Here is a 25521-nt window from a genome sequence, read left to right as displayed (position 1 = left end):
ATGCGTTACGTCAGAGCTTAACAACCGGATTGGTTTAGCTTCATAAAAGATAACTTTTCAGTTAGCTGATTAGCTGTTATCGAAGCTAACTTTTTGGTTAGCTGTGCCCACCACTGTAACAATGGTTTTTTTTGTTTGTTTTTGTATATCTATCATTGCAATACTTGTCAGGGTATATGCAGTAACTCACTTGTTTCATAAAGTTGACTTCACTTGCATATTTATTCTGCTGTCTGTTGTGATGCAGAGTTAATGGTCCTGCTGCCATCCCCAGGATGCATTGCCTCAGTCAGGGCTTCAGGAGTAGTCTCCTTTGTGTGGTTCTCAGTGAAGTAAGCAGCTTGCGAGCATTTTCAAGAGCTTCACTTTCATTGATTAAGTGAATGTAAAAGCTCGTGTATGGACTGATGAGTGGACCACGTATCAGAGGTGAAGTGGAGATTTATTAGCAGCTCTTCTACACTCTGTGTAGAGCTGACAAAGAACAGTGTGTGAGAAATGTTTGTGACCGGGAAGCTCATATTTTGTGTCAGTTACTGTCATCAGCATCTTCAATCCACCTTTTTTATGTAATGTGTATTGGCATCATGCCTTTTAGATTGATTCTAAGATTCATCGCTATGTGTACATGCTCCAATGATGCAGTGACGTGCAGTAGTAACAACATATTTATATTAAGAAAATGGCCAATAAACAGTTTATGGTGATCAAAAGCATTTCATTGAACAAAGTGTACTTAAGTATTGATCAGTCACCAGTCTGATCCTCTGTCTGCTCATCTCACTCCTGCTGCTTCCTTGACAAACACACATGCACGTGTGCTCTCGGTGCATGATGAAGTAGCTCTCTCTGTGCTTCCACGTGCATAATGCAGTGTAAATGTTCACCAGCTCGAATACTGTTGTTGGATCATTGGTGAAGCGTTTAAAATGACAGCTGTGTTGCTTGGATTCCTTACGTACCGGCCCGGGCTTTACGTTCTCAGGGTGCAGGAATACTTTGTGTCCCTAAGGTGAATAAGAAGTCTGCGGGTCATAGAGCTTTCTCTTATCGTGCCCCTGTTCTGTGGAATGATCTCCCTGCGACAATAAAACAGTCAGATTCTTAAGTCCAGACTTAAGACGCGCTTATTTTTCCTTTCATATGGCTAGCATACTGGTACAGTTTTGTTTTATGCTTTTTACTCTTTTAATTCATTTATTAGTAATTGGAGAGGGCTGCGGCCTCAACTTTACCTAAATTCTGAGTCTTTTAGTGAAGTTTAGGGCTAGTGGCCGGCGATCACCTTAGTATTTCTCTGTTTTTCTTGTTGTTTAATGCTGACAAATTATACAGTATTTTTTGTCTTTCTGATGCCTGATTCTGTTTTTTCTCTTTGTTTAAGGTGCAGCTCCATCCAGAGATGGGAGTTGTATTCATGTTGGTAACCCTTCTGTCCTGTGCGCCAACAGCATTTCTTGTATATTTGTCCGTGAATTGTTCTGTGAATTGTTCTGTAATTTATGTCTGTAACATGGCCCAAGCAGAGGGTCACCCCTTTGAGTCTGGTCTGCTTGAGGTTTCTTCCTCAGAGGGAGTTTTTCCTTACCACTGTTGCTCTGGGGGTTGGTAAGGTTAGACCTTACCTGTGTGAAGCGATTTGAGGCAGCTCTGTTGTGATTTGGCGCTATATAAAGGAAAACAAATTGAAATTGATGTTGGGAAAGTGTAAGTACACGGACCCACAACAGGGGGCGCAAATGAACGGACAATGGAATAGGTCAAATAACAACACTTTACTGTTGTGAATGTGCACAACAAATACAACAGATTACAGCAATGGACAAAAGTCAATTCACAAAGGTGTTGTGTGGGCAGGCTCGAAGATAGGAGACGCCTCTCCAAAGTAGAACCGGAACCACACGGTTTCCTCCGCCACCAGACCCCGGGAATACTGGAGCCGCCAAGTCCCGAACTCCCAGGTGGCCACTGCCTCCGCGTGTCGGACCTGGTACTGCTGGCGAGGAACAAAGAACAATTAAATGAGGGCATGTTTGCACCCAGGAATCCGAACGGCAGGAAAGCTACCTCCACCTCTCGTTGGAAAAGTAATCCACAGAACAACGCACAAAATCCAAAAGGATACAATCCGTCAGCTGAGATACGTTACCTTCCAGGTAGAAACGATATCTCGGCCAAGAGGTGGAGACGTCGTCCTGCTGATATACTCCTGCCATCAGATGATTGGTAACAGCTGTTGCAGGTGATGCGTGACAGCTGTCACCCTGGCTGCTCCTGTGAGGCGGCTGCGCCCTCTGGTGCCTGGAGCCCGCACTCCAGACAGGGCGCCCTCTGGTGGTGGGCCAGCAGTACCTCCTCTTCTGGCGGCCCACACAACAATTGAAATTGAATTGAAATTGGATCATGATGTCATGTGAACAGGTTCAGGAGAGGGCACAGAGTCGAATGCTACAGAAAGAAAGTTTCTCCATTTTTCAAATAAACAGCCCCCTCCTTAATCACCAGTCCAACGGGTGATGCTTTCTTAACCAACTGTCTCATAATTTGTAAAAAATTCTTCAAGATTGAGATATTATTGTCTTTATGCATCATCAATAACCTTCGGTTGATGTTTTCCATTTTATATTGAGGTTGTTTTTTATTCCTGTCACAGTAAGTATTTTATTACCCTGCCCTATGTGTGATATTGTCTTGTTTTTAAGTTACAGCAATCCAGTTTTTTCAGTGCATCACATCATCAGAGTTTTTTTTCTTTAGTGTTTGATTCCTTGGAAAGTTCTATATAAACAGTCATTAATATTATTACTAATACTAAACTTGTGATTTTTCATTATATAAGTTCTCATTCATTTTCTACCGCTTATCCGGGTCCAGGTCACAGCAGACTAATCAGCTCACCCCACACTTCCCTATCCTCTACCAAGTGCTGTAGATCTTTCCCAGGTACTCTGAGGTGTTCCTAAGGGGGCTGGGAAATATAATCCCTCCAGCGTGTCTTTTGTCTTCCCCGGGGTCTTCTCCCATTTGGGCATGCCTGGAAGACCTCCCTAGGGAGAGGACCCGGACCAGGGGGCATCCACACTGGATGCTCAGACCAATTCAGCTGACTCCTTTTGATGCAAAGAAGCAGCATCTCTACTCTGTGTCCCTCCCGGATAGTCGAGCTTCTCACCCTGTCCAGGAGTAAGCCCAGATACCCGCTGGAGGAATCTAATTTCTGCCACCTGTATCCGTCACCTTATTCTTTTTGTCATTACACCAAGTTCTTGACCATAGGTGAGGATATGACCATGAATTGAGAGCCTCTCATTCTGGCTCAACTCCTTCTTCACCACGATGGCCCAGTACAACGTCCGTAAAACATCAGGCACCGCTCGAATCTATTTATCAATCTTGCGCTCCAACTTGCCCCCATTGCCCCATTGATGAACAAGACCCAGAGTGACTTAAACTCCTGTACCTGAGGCAATAACGCTCCCCTGACCAGTGCACCTCACAAACGAAAACACGGTGTGTGTGTGTGTGTGTGTGTGTGTGTGTGTGTGTGTGTGTGTGTGTGTGTGTGTGTGTGTGTGTGTGTGTGTGTGTGTGTGTGTGTGTGTGTGTGTATACAGTTGTGCTCAAAAGTTTTCATACCCTGGCAGAATTTTTAATTTTTTTGGCCATTTTTCAGAGAATGTGAATGATAACACAAAACTTTTTTCACTCATGGTTAGTGGTTGGGTGAAGCCATTTATTGACAAACAACTGTGTTTGCCAGGTTATGTAAATGTTTGAGCACAACTGTATGTATGTATGTAAATGTACGATGCATCCGGAAAGTATTCACAGTGCTTCACTTTTTCCATATTTTCTTATGTTACAGCCTTATTCCAAAATGGAGTAAATTCATTTTTTTCCCTAAAAATTCTACTCACAACACTGACAACATGAAAAAAGTTTTTTTGAAATTCATGCCTTTCGCTCAGTACTTTGTTGATGCACCGTTGGCAGCAATTACAGCCTCAAGTCGTCTTGAATATGATGCCACAAGCTTGGTGCACCTATCTTTGGGCAGTTTTGCCCATTCCTTTTTACAGCACCTCACAAGCTCCATCAGGTTGGAAGGCAGCGTCAGTGCACAGCCATTTTCAGATTTCTCCAGAGATGTTCAGTCGGAATCAGGTCTGGGCTCTGGCTGGGCCACTCAAGGACATTCACAGAGCTGTCCAGAAGCCACTCCTTTGAGATCTGTGTTATGTGTTTAGGGTCATTGCCTTGCTGAAAGATGAACCTTAGCCCCAGTCTGAGGTCAAGAGCATTCTGGAGCAAGTTTTCATCCAGGATGTCTCTGCACATTGCTGCATTCATTTTTCCCTCAATCCTGACTAGCTTCCTGGTTCCTGCCATGAAAAAAAAATCTCCACGGCATGATGCTGCCACCACCATGCTTCACTGTAGGGATGGTGCCTGGTTTCCTCCAAACATGACACCTGGCATTCACACTAAAGAGTTCAATTTTTCATCTCATCAGACCAGAGAATTTTGTTTCTCATGATCTGAGAGTCCTTCAGGTGCCTTTTGGCAAACTCCAGGTGGGCTGCCACGTGCCTTTTACTAAGGAGTGGCCTCCATCTGGCCACTGTACCATACAGTCCTGATTGGTGGATTGCTGTAGAGATGGTTGTCCTTCTGGAAGGTTCTCCTCTCTGAACAAAGGAATGCTGGAGCTCTGACAGAGTGACCATCTTGGTCACCTCCCTGACTGAGGCCCTTCTCCCGCAATTGCTCAGTTTAGACGGGCGGCCAGCTCTAGGAAGAGTCCTGGTGGATCCAAGCTTCTTCCATTTACAGATGATGGAGGGCACTGTGCTCATTGGGACCTTCAAAGCAGCAGAAATGTTTCTGTACCCTTCCCCAGATTTGTGCCTTGAGACAATCCTGTCTCAGTGGTCTAGAGACAATTCCTTTGACTTCATGCTTGGTTTGTGCTCTGACCTGTGCTGTCATCTGTGGGACCTTATGTGTAGACAGGTGTGTCTCTTTCCAAATCATGTCCAGTCAACTGAATTTACCCCAGGTGGACTCCAATTAAGCTGCAAAAACACCTCAAGGATGATCAGTGGAAACAGGATGAACACTGAGCTCAATTTTGAGCTTCATGGCAATGACTGTGAATACTTATTTACATGCGATTGCTTAATTAGTTAGTTTTTTGTTGTTTTTGTGTTTAAATAAATTTGCAAAAAAATAAAAACTTTTTTGCAAGAAATTCATTTGCAGAATTCAGACCACTCACACTTGGCAAAATGCTGGTCAGGTCAGTTTTTTCATTCAAATTATAAAGAGAAGGCCAGGGGTACAACTATTGTTGTTGATAAAAATATTCCATTTGTTCCCTCTGTATCAGATAAAAATGGTCGGTTTGTAATAGTGTCTGGCAAACTTTGCAGTAAGCTTGTGACTTTGGCTAATCTTTATGCACCTAATTTTGATGACATGCAGTTCTTTCAGAACCTGTTTTTGCAGCTCCTGGATTTAAATACCCATCCTTTAATTCTTGGAGGTGAATTTAATTTGTATATGGATGTGGTATTGGACCGCTTATCCTCCAAACCTGCTTCTCTTAACAAATCTACAACCTATGTGAAATCTTTCCTTGAGGATTATAGCCTCACAGATCTTTGGCGGTTTTTGTATCCTACCGGCAGAGATTGCTCTCTTTTTTCATGTATATCATACTTATACCAGAATAGATTTTTTTTAATTGACATTTTATTGATTAATAGTGTTCTTGCAGTGTAGTGTAGTGTTCTGGCAGTTATGAAAGTATTATAATTTCTGATCATGCCCCCCTTGTACTGAAAATGTTTTTTGAGGGCTGTGACTTTGTGAGAAAGCGCTGGAGACTGGATCCATTGTTGCTCACAGAAGAACAATTTGTAACTAACATCTTATCCAAAATCAAAATCTTTCTGAAGGAGAATAGAACACCTGGTATGCCTGGCAACACTATATAGGAGGATATGAAGGTGTTTCTGAGAGGTGAAATTATTTCATTGGCAGCATTTAAAAGATGGTCTGCAATGCAGGAACAGAGAGCTATCTCAGATCAAATTTTGAGTATTGACAGGCAGTATGCTCAGTCACCATCACCTGCTCTATATAAAGAACGCTTGAGCTTACAAACCAAACTCAGTTTACTTTCCACCCACCAAGTTGAAGGCTGAGAAAGTTTTATGAACATGGGGAAAAGACTGGTAAGCTCCTGGCTAATCAATTGCATGGTATTAGGGCGAAGCAAATAATAACTGCGGTTAGGACAAACAACAGAGAGGTGACATCAGACCAGAAGGTGATTAACGACACATTCAGGCATTTTACTCCAAACTATACACATCAGAATCTACAGTAAATTTAAAGGATTTGCATGATTTCTTTGACTATATTACTATGCCTTTGCTTTCCCCAGAGCTTAGACAAGCTCTTGAAGCTCCCATCACAAAAGAGGAAATTCAGTTGGCAATATCATCTATGCAGTCAGGAAAATCTCCAGGCCCTGATGGGTTTTCTGCTGATTTAAAAAAAAAAAACAAATCGGACGACCTTGCCCCTTTTCTTTGCCAACTTTTCAAAGAGTCTCTTGACTCTGGTGCACTTCCTCCATCGTGTTACCAGGCCTGTATCTCTGTGTTGCTTAAAACGATAAGGATCCAGCTGATTGTGCTTCTTACAGGCCTATATCTTTGTTGAACACTGATTTTAAAATTCTCACAAAACTGCTGGCTCGTAGGTTAGAAAACATTCTTCCTTCCATAATATCACCTGATCAAACTGGCTTTATTAAGAATCGGCGTGCTTTCTTTTACATAAGAAGAGTATTTAACATCATTTACACTCCTAACCAATGAATGTCTCATTGCAATAAGCATTTTATAGGGTTGAGTGGAATTAGTTGTTTTTTACTTTAGAAAGGTTTGGTTTCGGCCCTTTATTTTATTCCTTGGTTAAAACTTCTTTATACTAGTCCTTTGGCCTCAGTTTTAACTAATTGTTGCTACGCTGATTATTTTAGGATTTACCATGGGACATGGTAGGGCTGTCCTTTAAGTCCTTTGCTTTTTGCCCTAGCGATCGAACCGCTAGCAATTGGGGTTCGTGGCAGTGGGGACATACGAGGGCTGTCAATAAAGTTACGGTCCTTTTAATTTTTTTCAAAAACTATATGGATTTCATTCATATGTTTTTACGTCAGACATGCTTGAACCCTCGTGCGCATGCGTGAGTTTTTCCACGCCTGTCGGTGACGTCATTCGCCTGTGAGCACTCCTTGTGGGAGGAGTCGTCCAGCCCCTCGTCGGAATTCCTTTGTCTGAGAAGTTGCTGAGAGACTGGCGCGTTGTTTGATCAAAATTTTTTCTAAACCTGTGAGACACATCGAATTGGACACGGTTCGAAAAATTAAGCTGGTTTTCAGTGAAAATTTTAACGGCTGATGAGAGATTTTGAGGTGATTCTGTCGCTTTAAGGACTTTTCACGGTGCGAGACGTCGCGCAGCGCTCTCAGGCGGCGTCGTCAGCCTGTTCAAGCTGAAAACCTCCACATTTCAGGTTCTATTGATCCAGGACGTCGTGAGAGAACAGAGAAGTTTCAGAAGAAGTCGGTTTCAGCATTTTATCCAGATATTCCACTGTTAAAGGAGATTTTTTTAATGAAAGACGTGCGGACGGGTCCGCGCGTCAGGACGCAGCCGCCGCGACGCTCCACCACAGGAAAAACACCTCTGTTGAAAGCCTTAAGGACAAGTTGGAACATGTCCTGCCTGTTAAACAATTTCTCATATACTCACTCCACTGAAAGCCATCAAAAGCCGCCTGGATTTTACAAATGGTTATCAACACGGAGGTGTTTTTCCTGTGCCGCCGCACCGCGTCGGCTGCGTCCCGACGCGCGGATCCGTCCGCACGTCTTTCATTAAAAAAATCTCCTTTAACAGTGGAATATCCGGATAAAATGCTGAAACCGACTTCTTCTGAAACTTATCTGTTCTCTCACGACGTCCTGGATCAATAGAGCCTGAAATGTGGAGGTTTTCAGCTTGAACAGGCTGATGACGGCGCCTGAGAGCGCAGCGCGACGTCTCGCACCGTGAAAAGTCCTTAAAGCGACAGAATCACCTCAAAATCTCTCATCAGCTGTTAAAATTTTCACTGAAAACCAGCTTAATTTTTCGAACCGTGTCCACTTCGATGTGTCTCACAGGTTTAGAAAAAATTTTGATCAAACAACGCGCCAGTCTCTCAGCAACTTCTCAGACAAAGGAATTCCGACGAGGGGCTGGACGACTCCTCCCACAAGGAGTGCTCACAGGCGAATGACGTCACCGACAGGCGTGGAAAAGCTCACGCATGCGCACGAGGGTTCAAGCATGTCTGACGTAAAAACATATGAATGAAATCCATATAGTTTTTGAAAAAAATAAAAAGGACCGTTACTTTATTGACAGCCCTCGTACAAGGCATTTGGAGGGGGGCATTGAGCACAGGTTTTCACTTTACACCGATGATCTTTTGTTGTTACTTTCCAATCATTTCACTTCTTTACCTGCTGTACTTAATATACTTGATGGTTTCAGCAAGCTTTCTGGGTACAAAATTAATATGAAGAAAAGTTATTTGTTATTAATATTAAGATTTCAGACAAGGGTCTTGAAAATGACCCTTTTAAAGTAGTTACTGATCGTTTCAATTATCTTGGAATATGTGTCACTAAACAATTTAATTATTTATTTAAGAATACTTTTCTCCTCCTACTTCATCAGTACAAGCACATTCTTTCTAAAGACTTTTTATTTTTTTTATTCTATATTGTTTTTTACTTTACTGTAAAACTCTTTGGTCACCTTGAGTGTTGTAAAGGGCTCTATAAATAAACATTTATTGATTGATTGATTAATTGATTGATTCTAAATGGTCCCCATTATCTTTGTCTTTAATTGTCAGAATTCATTCTGTTAAAATGACGCTACTTCCAAAATTTTTATACTTGTTTCAGTGTCTTCCCATTCTGATTCCTAAATCCTTTTTTAACTCTCTGGATTCTTTAATTATTTCATTTATTTGGAATGGCAAACATCCAAGACTGAGGAAGGCTCTTCTTCAGAGAGCTAAGAGGATGGGAGGTATGGCTCTGTCCAACTTTCAACATTATTATTGGGCTACAAATATCAAGTGTATGTTGTACTGGAAATACTTTTACTTGGAACCAACACCACCTGTCTGGGTCGTCATGGAGTCTCATGCAGACAATAGGATTTCTTTGCCTGCAACTTTAGGTTCATCACTTCGTCTTGCTTTGTCTTTACCTAGTAATAATAGAATAGTACATCAATCTATCAGAATTTGGTCTCAGTTTAGGAAAAGTTTTGGTCTCCAGTCTTTCTCACTTCAAAGTCCAGTTGCTGTGAATCACTTATTTGTTCCTTCAATGACAGATAATGTTTTCACATTTGACACAGAAAGCATTTAAAATGTTTTACTGATTTATATTTAGGTGGACAATTTGCAAGCTTTTCTCAACTGTGTACCAAATTTGGTATTCCCTCTACTCATTTCTTTCGGTTTTCACAGGTCAGACACTATATGCAAACTATGACTGCACATTTTCCTCAAAAACCAACAGACAATCCCATAGAGAGTCTGTTAATGTTCAAGCCAACTTCAAGGGGTATAATTTCAACCTCGTACAACTATGTCTCAAACCTTCAAAATTTCAACCTCGTACAACTATGTCTCAAACCTTCAGTGTCCCTCTGCAGCCGTTATTAAATCCAAATGCGAGCAAGATCTCAATCTTATCATTACAAATTAATTGTGGGATTCTATCCTTGGCCAGGTTCACACTACATCGATGTGTGCTCGACATGGACTCATTCAATTTAAGATTGTTCATTGTGTGCACTTGTCCAAGGTTAACTTGGCACGCATATATCCAGATGTCGATCCAACTTGTTCAAGGTGTAGATGTGCTCCTGGTACATTGCTTCACATGTACTGGTCCTGTCCCTTATTGGTTAATTTTTGGAATTCTGTTTTTTACACGTCTGATATCCTGCACCATCAAATTAAACCAGATCCATCGGTGCTATTTTTGGAGTGGCCCCAAACCTGAACTTGCCAGATTCCAAGCTCAAAGTTTTGAATTTTTCATCTTTATCAATCAATCAATCAATCAATCTACTTTTTTCTTGTATAGCGCCAAATCACAACAAACAGTTGCCCCAAGGCGCTCCACATTGCAAGGCAAGGCCATACAATAAATATGAAACACAGTCTACGTCTAAAGCAACATAACCAAGGGATGGTCCAGGGTCACCCGATCCAGCCCTAACTATAAGCCTTAGCGAAAAGGAAAGTTTTAAGCCTAATCTTAAAAGTAGAGAGGGTATCTGTCTCCCTGATCTGAATTGGGAGCTGGTTCCACAGGAGAGGAGCCTGAAAGCTGAAGGCTCTGCCTCCCATTCTACTCTTACAAACCCTAGGAACTACAAGTAAGCCCGCAGTCTGAGAGCGAAGCGCTCTAATGGGGTAATATGGTACTACGAGGTCCCTAAGATAAGATGGGACCTGATTATTCAAAACCTTATAAGTAAGAAGAAGAATTTTAAATTCTATTCTAGCATTAACAGGAAGCCAATGAAGGGAGGCCAACACGGGTGAGATATGCTCTCTCCTGCTAGTCCCCGTCAGTACTCTAGCTGCAGCATTCTGAACCAACTGAAGGCTTTTTAGGGAACTTTTAGGACAACCTGATAATAATGAATTACAATAGTCCAGCCTAGAGGAAATAAATGCATGAATTAGTTTTTCAGCATCACTCTGAGACAAGACCTTTCTGATTTTAGAGATATTGCGTAAATGCAAAAAGGCAGTCCTACATATTTGTTTAATATGCGCTTTGAATGACATATCCTGATCAAAAATAACTCCAAGATTTCTCACAGTATTACTAGAGATCAGGGAAATGCCATCCAGAGTAACGATCTGGTTAGACACCATGCTTCTAAGATTTGTGGGGCCAAGTACAATAACTTCAGTTTTATCTGAGTTTAAAAGCAGGAAATTAGAGGTCATCCATGTCTTTATGTCTGTAAGACAATCCTGCAGTTTAGCTAATTGGTGCGTATCCTCTGGCTTCATGGATAGATAAAGCTGGGTATCATCTGCGTAACAATGAAAATTTAAGCAATACCGTCTAATAATACTGCCCAAGGGAAGCATGTATAAAGTGAATAAAATTGGTCCTAGCACAGAACCTTGTGGAACTCCATAATTAACTTTAGTCTGTGAAGAAGATTCCCCATTTACATGAACAAACTGTAATCTATTAGACAAATATGATTCAAACCACCGCAGCGCAATGCCTTTAATACCTATGACATGCTCTAATCTCTGTAATAAAATTTTATGGTCAACAGTATCAAAAGCAGCACTGAGGTCCAACAGAACAAGCACAGAGATAAGTCCACTGTCCGAAGCCATAAGAAGATCATTTGTAACCTTCACTAATGCTGTTTCTGTACTATGATGAATTCTAAAACCTGACTGAAACTCTTCAAATAGACCATTCCTCTGCAGGTGATCAGTTAGCTGTTTTACAACTACCCTCTCAAGAATCTTTGAGAGAAAAGGAAGGTTGGAGATTGGCCTATAATTAGCTAAGATAGCTGGGTCAAGTGATGGCTTTTTAAGTAATGGTTTAATTACTGCCACCTTAAAGGCCTGTGGTACATAACCAACTAACAAAGATAGATTGATCATATTTAAGATTGAAGCATTAAATAATGGTAGGACTTCCTTGAGCAGCCTGGCAGGAATGGGGTCTAATAAGCATGTTGATGGTTTGGATGAAGTAACTAATGAAAATAACTCAGACAGAACAATCGGAGAGAAAGAGTCTAACCAAATACCGGCATCACTGAAAGCAGCCAAAGATAACGATACATCTTTGGGATGGTTATGAGTAATTTTTTCTCTAATAGTCAAAATTTTGTTAGCAAAGAAAGTCATGAAGTCATTACTAGTTAAAGTTAATGGAATACTCAGCTCAATAGAGCTCTGACTCTTTGTCAGCCTGGCTACAGTGCTGAAAAGAAACCTGGGGTTGTTCTTATTTTCTTCAATTAGTGATGAGTAGAAAGATGTCCTAGCTTCACGAAGGGCTTTCTTATAGAGCAACAAACTCTTTTTCCAGGCTAAGTGAAGATCTTCTAAATTAGTGAGACGCCATTTCCTCTCCAACTTACGGGTTATCTGCTTTAAGCTACGAGTTTGTGAGTTATACCACGGAGTCAGACACTTCTGATTTAAAGCTCTCTTTTTCAGAGGAGCTACAGCATCCAAAGTTGTCTTCAATGAGGATGTAAAACTATTGACAAGATACTCTAACTCCCTTACAGAGTTTAGGTAGCTACTCTGCTCTGTGTTGGTATATGACATTAGAGAACATAAAGAAGGAATCATATCCTTAAACCTAGTTACAGCGCTTTCTGAAAGACTTCTAGTGTAATGAAACTTATTCCCCACTGCAGGGTAGTCCATCAGGGTAAATGTAAATGTTATTAAAAAATGATCAGACAAAAGGGAGTTTTCAGGGAATACTGTTAAGTCTTCTATTTCCATACCATAAGTCAGAACAAGATCTAAAATATGATTAAAGTGGTGGGTGGACTCATTTACTTTTTGAGCAAAGCCGATAGAGTCTAATAATAGATTAAATGCAGTGTTGAGGCTGTCATTCTCAGCATCTGTGTGGATGTTAAAATCGCCCACTATAATTATCTTATCTGAGCTAAGCACTAAGTCAGACAAAAGGTCTGAAAATTCACAGAGAAACTCACAGTAACGACCAGGTGGACGATAGATAATAACAAATAAAACTGGTTTTTGGGACTTCCAATTTGGATGGACAAGACTAAGAGACAAGCTTTCAAATGAATTAAAGCTCTGTCTGGGTTTTTGATTAATTAATAAGCTGGAATGGAAGATTGCTGCTAATCCTCCGCCCCGGCCCGTGCTACGAGCATTCTGACAGTTAGTGTGACTCGGGGGTGTTGACTCATTTAAACTAACATATTCATCCTGCTGTAACCAAGTTTCTGTTAGGCAGAATAAATCAATACGTTGATCAATTATTATATCATTTACCAACAGGGACTTAGAAGAAAGAGACCTAATGTTTAATAGACCACATTTAACTGTTTTAGTCTGTGGTGCAATTGAAGGTGCTATATTATTTTTTCTTTTTGAATTTTTATGCTTAAATAGATTTTTGCTAGTTATTGGTGGTCTGGGAGCAGGCACCGTCTCTACGGGGATGGGGTAATAGGGGGATGGCAGGGGGAGAGAAGCTGCAGAGAGGTGTATAAGACCACAGCTCTGCCTCCTGGTCCCAACGCTAGACAGTCACAGTTTGGAGGATCCCAAAAAATTGGCCAGATTTCTAGAAATGAGAGCTGCTCCCTCTAAAGTGGGATGGATGCCGTCTCTCCTAACAAGACCAGGTTTTCCCCAGAAGCTTTGCCAATTATCAATGAAGCCCACCTCATTTTTTGGACACCACTCAGACAGCCAGCAGTTCAAGGAGAACATGCGGCTAAACGTCACTCCCGGTCTGATTGGGGAGGGGCCCAGAGAAAACAACAGAGTCCGACATTGTTTTTGCAAAGTTACACACCGATTCAATGTTAATTTTAGTGACCTCCGATTGACGTAACCGAGTGTCATTACTGCCGACGTGAATTACAATCTTACCAAATTTACGCTTAGCCTTAGCCAGCAATTTCAAATGTCCTTCGATGTCGCCTGCTCTGGCCCCCGGAAGACAATTGACAATGGTTGCTGGTGTCGCTAACTTCACATTTCTCAAAACAGAGTCGCCAATAACCAGAGTTTGATCCTCGGCGAGTGTATCGTCGAGTGGGGAAAAACGGTTAGAGATGTGAACGGGTTGACGGTGTACACGGGGCTTCTGTTTAGGGCTATGCTTCCTCCTCACAGTCACCCAGTCAGCCTGCTTTCCCGACTGCACGGGGTCTGCCAGGGGGGAACTAACGGCGGCTAAGCTACCTTGGTCCGCACCGACTACAGGGGCCTGGCTAGCTGTAGAATTTTCCACGGTGCGGAGCCGAGCCTCCAATTCGCCCAGCCTGGCCTCCAAAGTTACGAATAAGCTGCACTTATTACAAGTACCGTTACTGGTAAAAGAGGCCGAGGAATAACTAAACATTTCACACCCAGAGCAGAAAAGTACGGGAGAGACAGGAGAAGCCGCCATGCTAAAACGGCTAAGAGCTAGTAGCTACGCTAAGCTAGCGGATTCCCAAACAGGGAATCCGACACTAGACAGGCTGTGGAGCAGCACAGGTAACGCACGACAACAGTGCTAAAAAATAAAATAAAAATAAAAATCCACTGGACAGGCTGTGGAGCAGCACAGGCAACGCACGACAACAGTGCTAAAACAAAATAAAAATCCACTGGACAGGCTGTGGAGCAGCACAGGTAACGCACGACAACAGTGCTAAATCAAAATCCACTGGACAGGCTGTGGAGCAGCACAGGCAACGCACGACAACAGTGCTAAAACAAAATAAAAATCCACTGGACAGGCTGTGGAGCAGCACAGGTAACGCACAACAACAGTGCTAAAAAATAAAATAAAATAAAAATCCACTGGACTTTATTAGCCAGAAGGGCTATTTTCCTTGTGTAGAAAGATTCCTCACCCCCTTAACATGTACAACGGTTAAGAGATGTAATGTCCTGCATGGATTTAGAAAAAATCAGATACACAGTTCGTGGATCCGAAAACAGTTTATAAGTTATGGTGTCCTTTTCTGGAATTCTTTGAGAGATCTACAACTAGTAATGCCTCTGAGTAGCCCAATGACTGCCCTTCCCCCTTTCCCCCTTGCCACGTTCTACCCCTCCCCCCCCCCTTTAATTTTATATATATTGTTTTATGTTTACTCATTCGATTCCTCTTTTTTTCCTCTGGGTTTCTTTGTTATATGTTGTTAAGCAGCTGGCTGCTGGTTTCTCTTCTTTATTGTTTAATGTTCATGGGAAGAAAATAAAAAAATAATAATGGTAATTTTTTTACATAATTTGTATTCTATATTACATTTGAGTGTTTAATAAAAAGACCTTGGAAAGAAAAACCATTTATGGGATATTGTGTGTATAATTTTGCGGCAAAATGAATTTCATCCATTTTGAAATAAGGCTGTAACAAAATGTGGAAAAATTGAAGTGCTGTGAATACTTTCTGGATCCACTGTGTATACATACACAGACTCACACGCACACATTTTTACTGGTTACTTTATTAAGTACACCTTGCTAATACCAGGTTGGACCCCCTTTTGCCTTCAGAACAGCCTTAATTCTTCATGGTATAGATTCAAGAAGGTGTTGGAAACATTCCTCGCAGCTCTTTGTCCATACTGATATGATAGCATCATGCAGTCGCTCATTCAACCAGTCTGCCCATTCTCCTCTGACATCAACAAGGTATTTTTGTCCACATAGCTGTCACTCACTGGATAGCTTCTTTTTTTTTTCAGTCCATTCACTGTGAACCCTAGAGGTGGTTGTGTGTGAAAATGCCAATTCCTCAGCAGTTTCTGAACTACTCAGACCAGCCCGTCTGGCACCAACAACCATGCCACATTCAAAGTCATTTAAATTCCCTTTCTTCCCCATTCTGATGCTCAGTTTGAACTTCAGCAAGTCGTCTTCACCGTGTCTAGATCCCTAAATGTATTGAATTGCTGCCATGTGATTGGCTGATTAGCTGTTTGTGTTAAGCAATTGAACAGGTGTATGTACCTAATATAGTGGCCAGTGAGTGTACATACAGTACATATATGTATGCACACACAGTAATTATTAATGATTGTGTGTTCTTCCCGACAGACTATCAACAAAGTTCTTCTGCAGTATGCTGCAATCATATCCAAGGACTTTCACTTGTATTTGAGTAAAGAGAATGTGGTAAGTGTCCCACCAAAATCAGAAAAGCTTAAAAGCAAAGGTCACATTAAGTGTTTTTGACAGGATTGCAAATACAGTAAACAGTGATATTGTTAATAGCATCATTGGCTTTTGGAAAATGTAGTATCGCTGTGCTATGTAGGTCAGCCCTGCCTGGTCTTTCAAATGCACTTACAGCAACAAAGCATCTCTATTAGCTGAAAGCTAATTATTCAACTTGCAGCCTGTAGTCGATGGTGTGAAGTCAATGGTATTTCTCAGCTTTTTGTCCATTGTGTAATATGAATGATGACTACACATACGCGCACGCATTCTGAATTGTTGAATTATCCACAAGGGGTGTTTGGTGTTGAAGTGAAAGATAACCCTGTGAATATCAGCAGACAAGGCAGCTGTTTCTTTTCAGAGCTGACAGGTTCAGGACAATTGTTCCACAGAAAACATGCATTGTTCCTCAGAGAGTGCAGCACAGATGATGCGGACAAAAAGGAAAAGTGAGGGAGAGGGATTGGCAATATATCTAAATGAAACCAAATTTTGATCATGTAATTAAGGTACACTTAAGGTGCTGTATTTCCTGCCATGAAACTGAAAATCTTGTTGAGTTAAGGCTTATTTATGCTCAATGTTGATTATGGATCAGATTGACTGATGAGATCAGACAGAAGTCTCCATGGATTATGGTGCACTCTAAAAAATTACAAATTTAGGATGTTGAACTCAACTTTACAAGTTGAGTTGAGTTGTAAAGTTGAGTTCAAAAAGAATAATCTTGCTTCATCAGTCCATAAAATGTTGTATCATTTCTCTTTAGGCCTGTCAGTGTGTTGTTTGGCAAATTGTAACCTCTTCAGCACGTCGTTTTTTCAACAATGGGATTTCATGGGCACTCACTGGTTGGCGTCACATCGGCATTTTCTAATTACCTCCACCAATGAAGTTGGGTGGAGGTTATGTTTGCACCCCTGTTTGTCTGCATGTGAACAGCCTGGAACCCGCAATTTTTCATATATCGTTATGAATTTTTTTTACAGAGGATTCATATCCTGATAGTCAAGAACTGATTCAGTTTTCAAGATCATAGGTTAAAGGTCAAAGTCAGTAAAAATCCATATCCCTGCCACTGAACAAATACTGTAAAATTCAAACTTTGTCAAAAAAATATTGAATTTTTTTCATATTTGAGAGCATTATGTAGGATGGTATCCTTTATCGACTGACAGTTTGATCTGGGTCTGATCTGGATTACAGATTTGTGGCCATTGAAAACCCCATTTAATGTATCTTCTTCATTTAGATCAAACATATCCCAATCACTCTCATATTTGAAAGTGAGGTGCAGACTGTTTGATCCAGATCTTATCGGGATTGTGGATTTTGTGGACATCTGGATTTAATATTAAAAAGCCCATTTGGCATTATATCTCAAACAAAAGTGCCTCAGTCACTGTCATTTGTGACAATGGCACTCTCAATGAATAGACTAAGTTTGATCCACATCTGATCCGTATTGCGGATTTAGCAGGTACTTGACTTTAACATTGAAAAGCCCTTTTGATCTATAGTTTGTGTTATATTTATGAAAAGCCACTTCTTCCAATTTGTGGAATTGGAAACTAGTGTTGGTTGAGGTTTGCTTTCTATGAGCGCAGTGCTCTAGTTGTTACAGTACTCACAGGCAACTTTAGATCTTCTTTAATCACCCTAGAGCTGATCATTGCCTGAGTCTTTGACATTCTGGTCTCTTCTTTTATTGATTTGAATGGCAGTTTTCTATTTTCTTCCATGTCTTTCTGATTTTGGTCACCATTTTAAAGCATTTGAGATCATTTTAGCTGAGCAGCCTAACATTTTAAGTTTTTCTCCAATCAACTTTTGAATGAAAGTCTGCTGTTCTTCTGAACAGTGTCTGGAATTACCCATTTTACTCAGATTTTCAGATAGAAATGCACCACAACCACCATGGGCAACATTTACTGCCTTCATCCTTAAATAAGGGCCACCTTTAAGGGTGTAATAAAGCCCCCGTCACACATAGCAAGAATGTGGAGGAACCATGCCTAACACTGCAAATATTGTCATAATCAGACGCAGTCGGGAGGAAAGAGGCGTGGTCAGCCGTGTCAGAACGCATCCGGAGTACCTCGTCCACACCTGCATGATGGCGTCCAAAGTGCATGTAGACAACAGGTGGATTATACAGACTGCTGTCAGACAGCCATAAAAGGCACTGCAGACTGCCCGGTGTCCAAACATCTGGAGGACAAACACTGGACTGGAGCGCTGTGTTCCTGAAGTTTAATTTCATTTTTCTGTGGCCAAGTGGTTAATGCACTTGGTTTCAGTGCAGAAGCTTCCGGGTTCAAATCCCACCCCTGCCACATTTCTCCATGTAATGTGGAGTTGCGTCAGGAAGGGCATCCGGCGTAAAACATGTGCCAATTCAACATGTAGATCCACCTTGGATTTGCTGTGGCGACCCTGAGTGCAAACAAGGGACCAGTTGAAGGGACTTACTTTTTTTTTTTTTTTTTTTTTTGCTCACTTCAGGAGCACAACGCAACACTTGACACCGCGATGGTTGGATTATCACATGGGAATTAATTTTTTATTTTGGGTGAGAGGATTTTAACCACAGGGTACCAGTTTTGGCCCCACATCCACGTACAAGCTGTGAAACACTCCTGGACCACTGTTGGAGGTGAGATTCATGTTTATTAATGATGTCACAGCCTGGCACAACACTTCCATGTCATATCTCCTACAGAGTTAGAAGGTGATCATACAACCCCAATTCCAATGAAGTTGGGACGTTGTGTAAAATGTAAATAAAAACAGAATACAATGATTTGCAAATCCTCTTCAACCTATATTCAATTGAATACACCACAAAGACAGACCTGTCGCCCATTGAAAATGTGTGGCGCATTATGAAGTGCAAAATACAACAGAGACCCCGGACTTGTTATGTGCAGACGCAGGTTGAGGAGCGGACCAACGTCTGACCGAACCCAGCGCTAAATAGCCAGAAAGCGATTCCAAAAACAAAACAAATTTATTTCCCTCTTGTGCAATACTTTGTGTACAACATAAATGTGCGGTTGTCTGGCGAGGTGAAGGACGGCGCGCTCTCCAGCGCCCAAATGGCTCAAAGCTCGGCGCTTCTGGACCCAGACTCACCGCCGAACACCCCCCAGGTGGATACGACAAACTGACTCTGTGAAGGATGGAAAAGGTGAGGTAAGTCAACAGAGCTACAACAAATATCCTTCAGAGGCACACACTATCAGTAACACATTCAGGTCTGAATTTAAGCTTTATGTAAATGAGCAGCTTCTCACAACAGGTGGAGGATCATCATTCCGTACGCCACGGCAGTGAGAAGCAAACTGCACAATTCTCATCACTGTTCAAATATACTGCGTAACAAAATACCAAATTACTGTTAACACTTATTCAGACAGTCATCACCTCTGATGTGTGCTGACAGCATGTGTCCCTCACCCGTCCTCCTTCACAGGCACGATGTGTCAAACCCTGGCGCGGCCCTCAGCGTCTCACAAACGAACGTCACAAGGTCGAGTTCCCGGCAATTCTGCTCGAGTCACTCATGGCTTAAATGCAGAACACCATCTCATTATCTGCTTCAGCTAAAAGTCTTTAAGTTTGCACATGAGCATCATCCACAGGTGCTGCAAGTCATTAGGCCTGCACGTGAACATCCTCCACAAGTGCAGCCAATAATGCTGATGAGGGTGAAGGACTCTTCTGCCAGCACCTTCTCCACAGACAAAAACCCAGTTTGCATACCACCTGGAGAGCAAAGAAAAGAAAACAACACCAAAATGTCCAGCCAAACCCCCCAACACACAACAGGACTGTTTCAAATGAACTCACGCCCAGAGAAGGCGGCGGCATTTCTGGATGTTGTTGATGTATGGCTTTCGTTTTGCATGGTAGAGTTTTAACTTGCACTTGTAGATGTAGTGAAGAACTGCGTTAACTGACAATGGTTTTCTGAAGTGTTCCTGAACCCACGCGGTAAGATCCTTTACACAATGATGTCAGTTTTTAATGCAGTGCCGCCTGAGGGATCAAAGGTCACGGGCATTCAGTGTTGGCTTTCGGCCTTGCCGCTTATGTGTAGAATGTTCTCCAGATTCTATGAATCTTCTGATTATATTATGGACTGTAGATGATGGAATCCCTAAATTCCTTGCAATTGACCATTGAGAAACATTGTTCTTAAACTGTTGGACTATTTTTTCATGCAGTTGTTCACAAAGTGGTGATCCTCACCCCATCTTTGCTTGTGAATGGGTGAGATTTTTTTTGGGATGCTCCTTTTATACCGAGTCATGAGAGTCCTCAGTTCCCAAATGCTTATTGAGTGTTGTTAGAAGGAAAGGTGATGTAACACAGTGGTAAACATATCACTGTCCCAGCTTTTTTGAAACGTATTGCAGGCATCCATTTCAAAATGAGCAAATATTTGCACAAAAACAATAAAGTTTATCAGTTTGAATATTAAATATCTTGTCTTTGTGGTCTATTCAATTGAATATAGGTTGAAGAGGATTTGCAAATCGTATTCTGTTTTTATTTACATTTTTCACAACGTCCCAACTTCATTGGAATTGGGGTTGTATATTACAGCGTGAGATCCGTTCAGCTCTGAGCCTGACTTGTGCAATGACGCGTTACTGCGCACCACGGAGAGGCAGAGCTGCCCGTGTTATATACAGATATGATGGAGACAATAGTTCACAATATTTATATCACCCTTGAGAGCAAATGGACAAATATCTGTACTGTAAGGTCTATTGTGGATATAACAGCCTGTTCAGATTTACGGCGATGGAGCTTTCGGTTTGATAGCCGATGTTCACCTTCACTGTACATAATAATAATAATGATTATTAATAATTATTATCATGATGAAGTGTGCCACATACATTTCAACAGCTCATTTGTGCTCTAGGGGGCATGGGCATCATTATACGTGGCATGTGCAGGTCATACTGTGCAGATCCATTTCGAGGTCCCCTCATTTGCGCTCAGATCATTCAGGATTCCGTTTTGCCACCATTGGAATATGTAAATTGTGGTTCAGGTGGTCCTCAAATTGCACATGGGATAGGTGTCCCATCTCGACGGCACCTGGGGGGGTTTGAACATGTGCTTCACACTCGGGGCCGCCGGCCGATTTTGACCAACTGTGTGGACTTCCACAGATGGCTGTCAGAATGTCTTGGAACTGAAATCTGACACTTCATAATTCTGACGCCATTCTGCGTGATTCTGACTATGTGTGACTGGGGTATAAGAGTCACAGAAAGAAAAATCCAGACATTGCTTTTTTTTGAACAGCCTGATATTACTTTTCTTCACTTTGTGGAAAGTAGTGACAAATTTTATCAATTTTTCTTCATGTTTGGATTTGGAATAGAATGTGCAGTGATGCTAATGCATTTGCGTGCATGACAATAAAAGCTATTATAAGGATCTTGAACTTTATTCACGTTTTTAAACACACTGTTATTATTTTGAACACAACTGCGTATGTATAAAACATTTCATATAAAATACTGTATGTTGTGACATTGGGATCTGTAGTGAGAGTAGAGCATATAGCAGCAAGCAGTATAGCGACTTGCCTGGAAAAGTGGACCTATGCTCTGGAGAGAAGGGGAATGAAAATCAGTCGAAGCAACAGGGCATACATGTGTGTGAATCAGAGGGAATCTGGTGGAATTGTGAGGTTGCAAGGAGTAGAGGTGATGAAGTTAGCGTTTAAATACTTGGGGTCATATGCAACAGTGAAAGGGAAAGTTTACTAAACAGGGATGAGTCCAGTTATGTTGTATCGCAAACAAAAAGACAAGAGGTGGTGGTGGAGGTGTCCAAGTTGCTGCGATTTTCTTTGGGGGGTAGGAGACAAAGTCAGAGAGGTGTTAACTCTCAAAATGTGAATCATGCAAATCTGCAAACAATGAATTGTAAAACGCGGATACTGAAAAAATATCTCCCGAAATTTGACTGCAGATCTCGCAAAATGTAAAGTCATAAAACATGCATTTCTTCACAATTTGATGTATGGCTGAGGAGCCAATGGTGCGAAGCTACCATCTATGGAATTATGACTGCGCACCTCTCACTTTCATTGCACCACAGGGCTTCACACGACCTTGACACTTGCACGAATTTGACCCCCTCACTGGCACGCAATCTGGCATGCTAATGAGTAAACTCTTCGTAAACTGCTGTAACCTGTGCATGGCTGCGTGCCAGTGCGCAAAGAAAATTAAATATTCAAAACCTCTTGCACGCATTAATTTCATGAACTAGTCGTGAACATTGCGCAACCTATTGGAAAACACTGCATGTCACTGTGTAATTGCTTGCAGTGCATCTGAACTTTAAATAGAGATTACAACAAGATGTTACATCTATAATAAACAGAACTTTACAGATACATTATCTAACTCATAAGACAGAATGAAAATGCAGCTGTTTTACTAATCCATTACAGTATGAATATTGTAAATATTTACCTTTGAGACAAATGTGTTCTCCACCACAGATGCACATGAAAGTCAGCTGTGGATTAGTATTTATCTGTGATTCTGGGAGCGATGAGAGAATAGTTTCATCAACCAAGTTCTGAGAGGAAATACATCATCAGCTACAAAATTATTATTTTATATAGCATGGCGTCAAGCGGGACAAAGCGGGATGTATTGGCACGATGAATTGCACGTCAGTGCAGGGGTCTTTCACGTTTCCTGTTAGTGGGTGATTAGTCCAATGCTTGGCGAAATTTGCTTCATGATGATAGGAAAAGTCGACATCAAAGGATCAAAAAGTGATGTTGCTATAAATGCTTGACCACCAGAAGTCAGTTCTCTCTGTGGTAACTTTTTTGACACCTCCTGCTTAAAACCCAAAAAGCCAGAAGAATCGTGAGGCCCCACTTTCACCGTGTATTCATACTAAAAATTAATATCAAGCAAGCTTTTGCCCTTTTGCTCTACAGGAGGTTTCTGTCTTCTCTGAGTTTGCTTTAGACACCTGTGTTTGACAAGTGTACCAGATTCCACACTTGCCACTGTCTCTGGAGTGGGTCACGCCCAGCGGGGGGCGGGCGCTTGACACCAGAAGCGAGAGCCTGCAAAGGTCTCGCCTCCCCACCTCACCATAGTGACTCCCCCCACCCCCAAAAAAATATCTTTGCGTAGATAGGATTTGTGATCAACATTTCCTTAAGTAATTGATCCATAAACTGAAATCCGTTAACTACTTAAACTGAAAGAAAATATATATCATGAATGATATTCACAATACGTACGTCTTGCGAGACCTGCGTTCATGTTTTGTGGGATATTTTATTCAGGGTTTGCAGCAAAATTATTAACAGTTCCCAGATATTCATGGTTTGCGTAAATTTTCATGAATGGTTTGTGGATAATTCACGATTTGCAGCAGATTCATGTTTTGGCGGCCAACAGAGGTGAGACTGTGATGGCTTTGGTCACGTACAGAGGAGTAACCCTGGTTATATAGGGAGAGGGATGCTAAGGATGGAGCCACCAGGCAGGAGCCGAAAAGGGAGGCCAGAATGGAGGTCTGTGGATGTGATGAGGGAGTACATGTTGGTAGTTGGTGTGACAGAGGAAGATACTGAGGACTGTGTGAGATGGATGATCTGCTGAGGCAACCTATAAATAGTGCAGCTGAAAGAAGCTGATTATGGATATGCAGGGAGCCTGCTGCCTGCACACAATTTTTCCATATTTGTGTCTATTTTCTGAAAGCTAATGGACACGGATGAAATGGAACAATACCACAGAATATCATGGGAGCAGTATAGCCATAGTTCAGACAAGACACAGTCCTATGCAAAAGGATGCAAAGAAGACATTAACTATCACAGAATATTTTGGCTGGAGCTTTATATCTATAAAATGTTGTAGTGAACTAGTTAGTGGCCCCACAGACCACCTCTGTCTACACCGTTACGTACACAACATAATCCAACTTCATCTGCATCATTGCAGTCCAACCAGCTGTAAAAGGATACCAGCCTTGGTTGGGGAAGTAACCTATGATGGACTAGCATCCCATCCAGGGCTTTGCTTGACGCCAGGATATGCATGGATAAGCATCAGCCTGATGACCACGGGGTTTCTTCATAATAAAAAAACCTTACTTTGAGGATACCAAGACCAGCCAGTTTGAGCCACGTGGTGGGATTCTGCACATCAGTATGCCAGAATGGCTGCAATTTTTCAAGAAGGCTACAGTGTTGAAAATTCAAGTGGCCCCTGGGCTTTTTCGAATGAGTCACATCAGAGGAGTATTTTTTTTACCAAATTCAGCGCTTCTGCCACCACTTGAAACATTATCCGTTACCTGCTGCATATGTGATATAGGATATCAGTTAGCAGATACACATCTTACCATTGTACTTTCTCTTGGCATCAGCATATCGCCATAGTCACTGATTTTTCCAACAACTGCATATGTGAATTGACCCTTTTTCTATTTACATTTTTTGAAGATAAAAATGTGAGACTGAGGAAGCTGTCCATTGTTTTAGTTCAGATTAGCATACATAATCACTGTTGTACAAATGTGGTTATAAATCAGTGGAACACACTGTGTTACATCTCGAAGCAGAGACGATATTGATTGCTTTGTGCGTTGAAAGAAACCAGTCACGATTCTCCCCTGGGGTGAGAATAATCATTTTGGTGCTGTCCATTGCTGTTATATATTCATTGTCTGTTATTTTTGGATAGATATTAAGCATTACATTTTGACATACTAAAAACTCTGAGGAATTGTTCTCTGTAAACAACATGATTAATGACAGCCATTTATTAAATTTGTTGTGTAAATGAGGATCAATAATGCTCGCCATTTAAAGTGCAGCATTAAACAGAAACCCCACATCTTTCTAGAAAATGTGTCAGGAAGTTAAGAAAACTTGTTACCGTTGTTTACTTCCTGTGCATTGCCTGAGTGATTCTATTACTGTACACTGGTTACTTTTAATACCCACTTGGTGTTCAACAATGTCACCTGCTACAAACATTTGAACCATTATTACTTCCGCCAAGGAGGTTATGTTTTTGATCGCGTCCATTTGTTTGTTGTTTGGTTGGTTGGTTTGTTAGCAGGATTACTCAAAAAATCCTCAACGGATTTCAATGAAATTTTTACCAGTGGTTTATCTTGGGCTAACTTAGAAGTCATTACATTTTGGTAATGATCCAGAACACGATCCAGATCCAGTAATTTTTTTAAGGATTCTTTATCATTGCAGGATAGAGCCAATTTCAACATTTTTGCATCTAACTTCATGAAGACGGGTCACAAAGGCTGAACAAAAATTAAGTTACGACACAGAAATAATTTAGCATTCATTTCTCCTCATTGAATAAACTTATTAGAAAATTTAAAAAAAACTTGTGTAGTTCATGC

At 41.4% G+C, this 25521-nt stretch overlaps 1 protein-coding gene across 1 annotated transcript in view; it reads left to right on the top strand.

Moving 5' to 3' along the window:
• Positions 1–25521, top strand: part of LOC117524952 (protein unc-13 homolog C-like) — a 495429-nt gene that overhangs the window by 336191 nt on the left and 133717 nt on the right. Inside the window, 1 exon segment of the mRNA XM_034186767.1 lies at positions 15958–16035. Within this exon segment, the coding sequence (XP_034042658.1) occupies positions 15958–16035 (78 nt within the window).

This window comes from Thalassophryne amazonica, chromosome 2 (genome assembly GCF_902500255.1).
Source record: "Thalassophryne amazonica chromosome 2, fThaAma1.1, whole genome shotgun sequence".
In the NCBI taxonomy this organism is placed as follows: Eukaryota; Metazoa; Chordata; class Actinopteri; order Batrachoidiformes; family Batrachoididae; genus Thalassophryne; species Thalassophryne amazonica.
The sequence above is the reverse complement of the archived record's forward strand: the minus strand, read 5'-3'. Positions and strand labels throughout refer to the sequence as shown.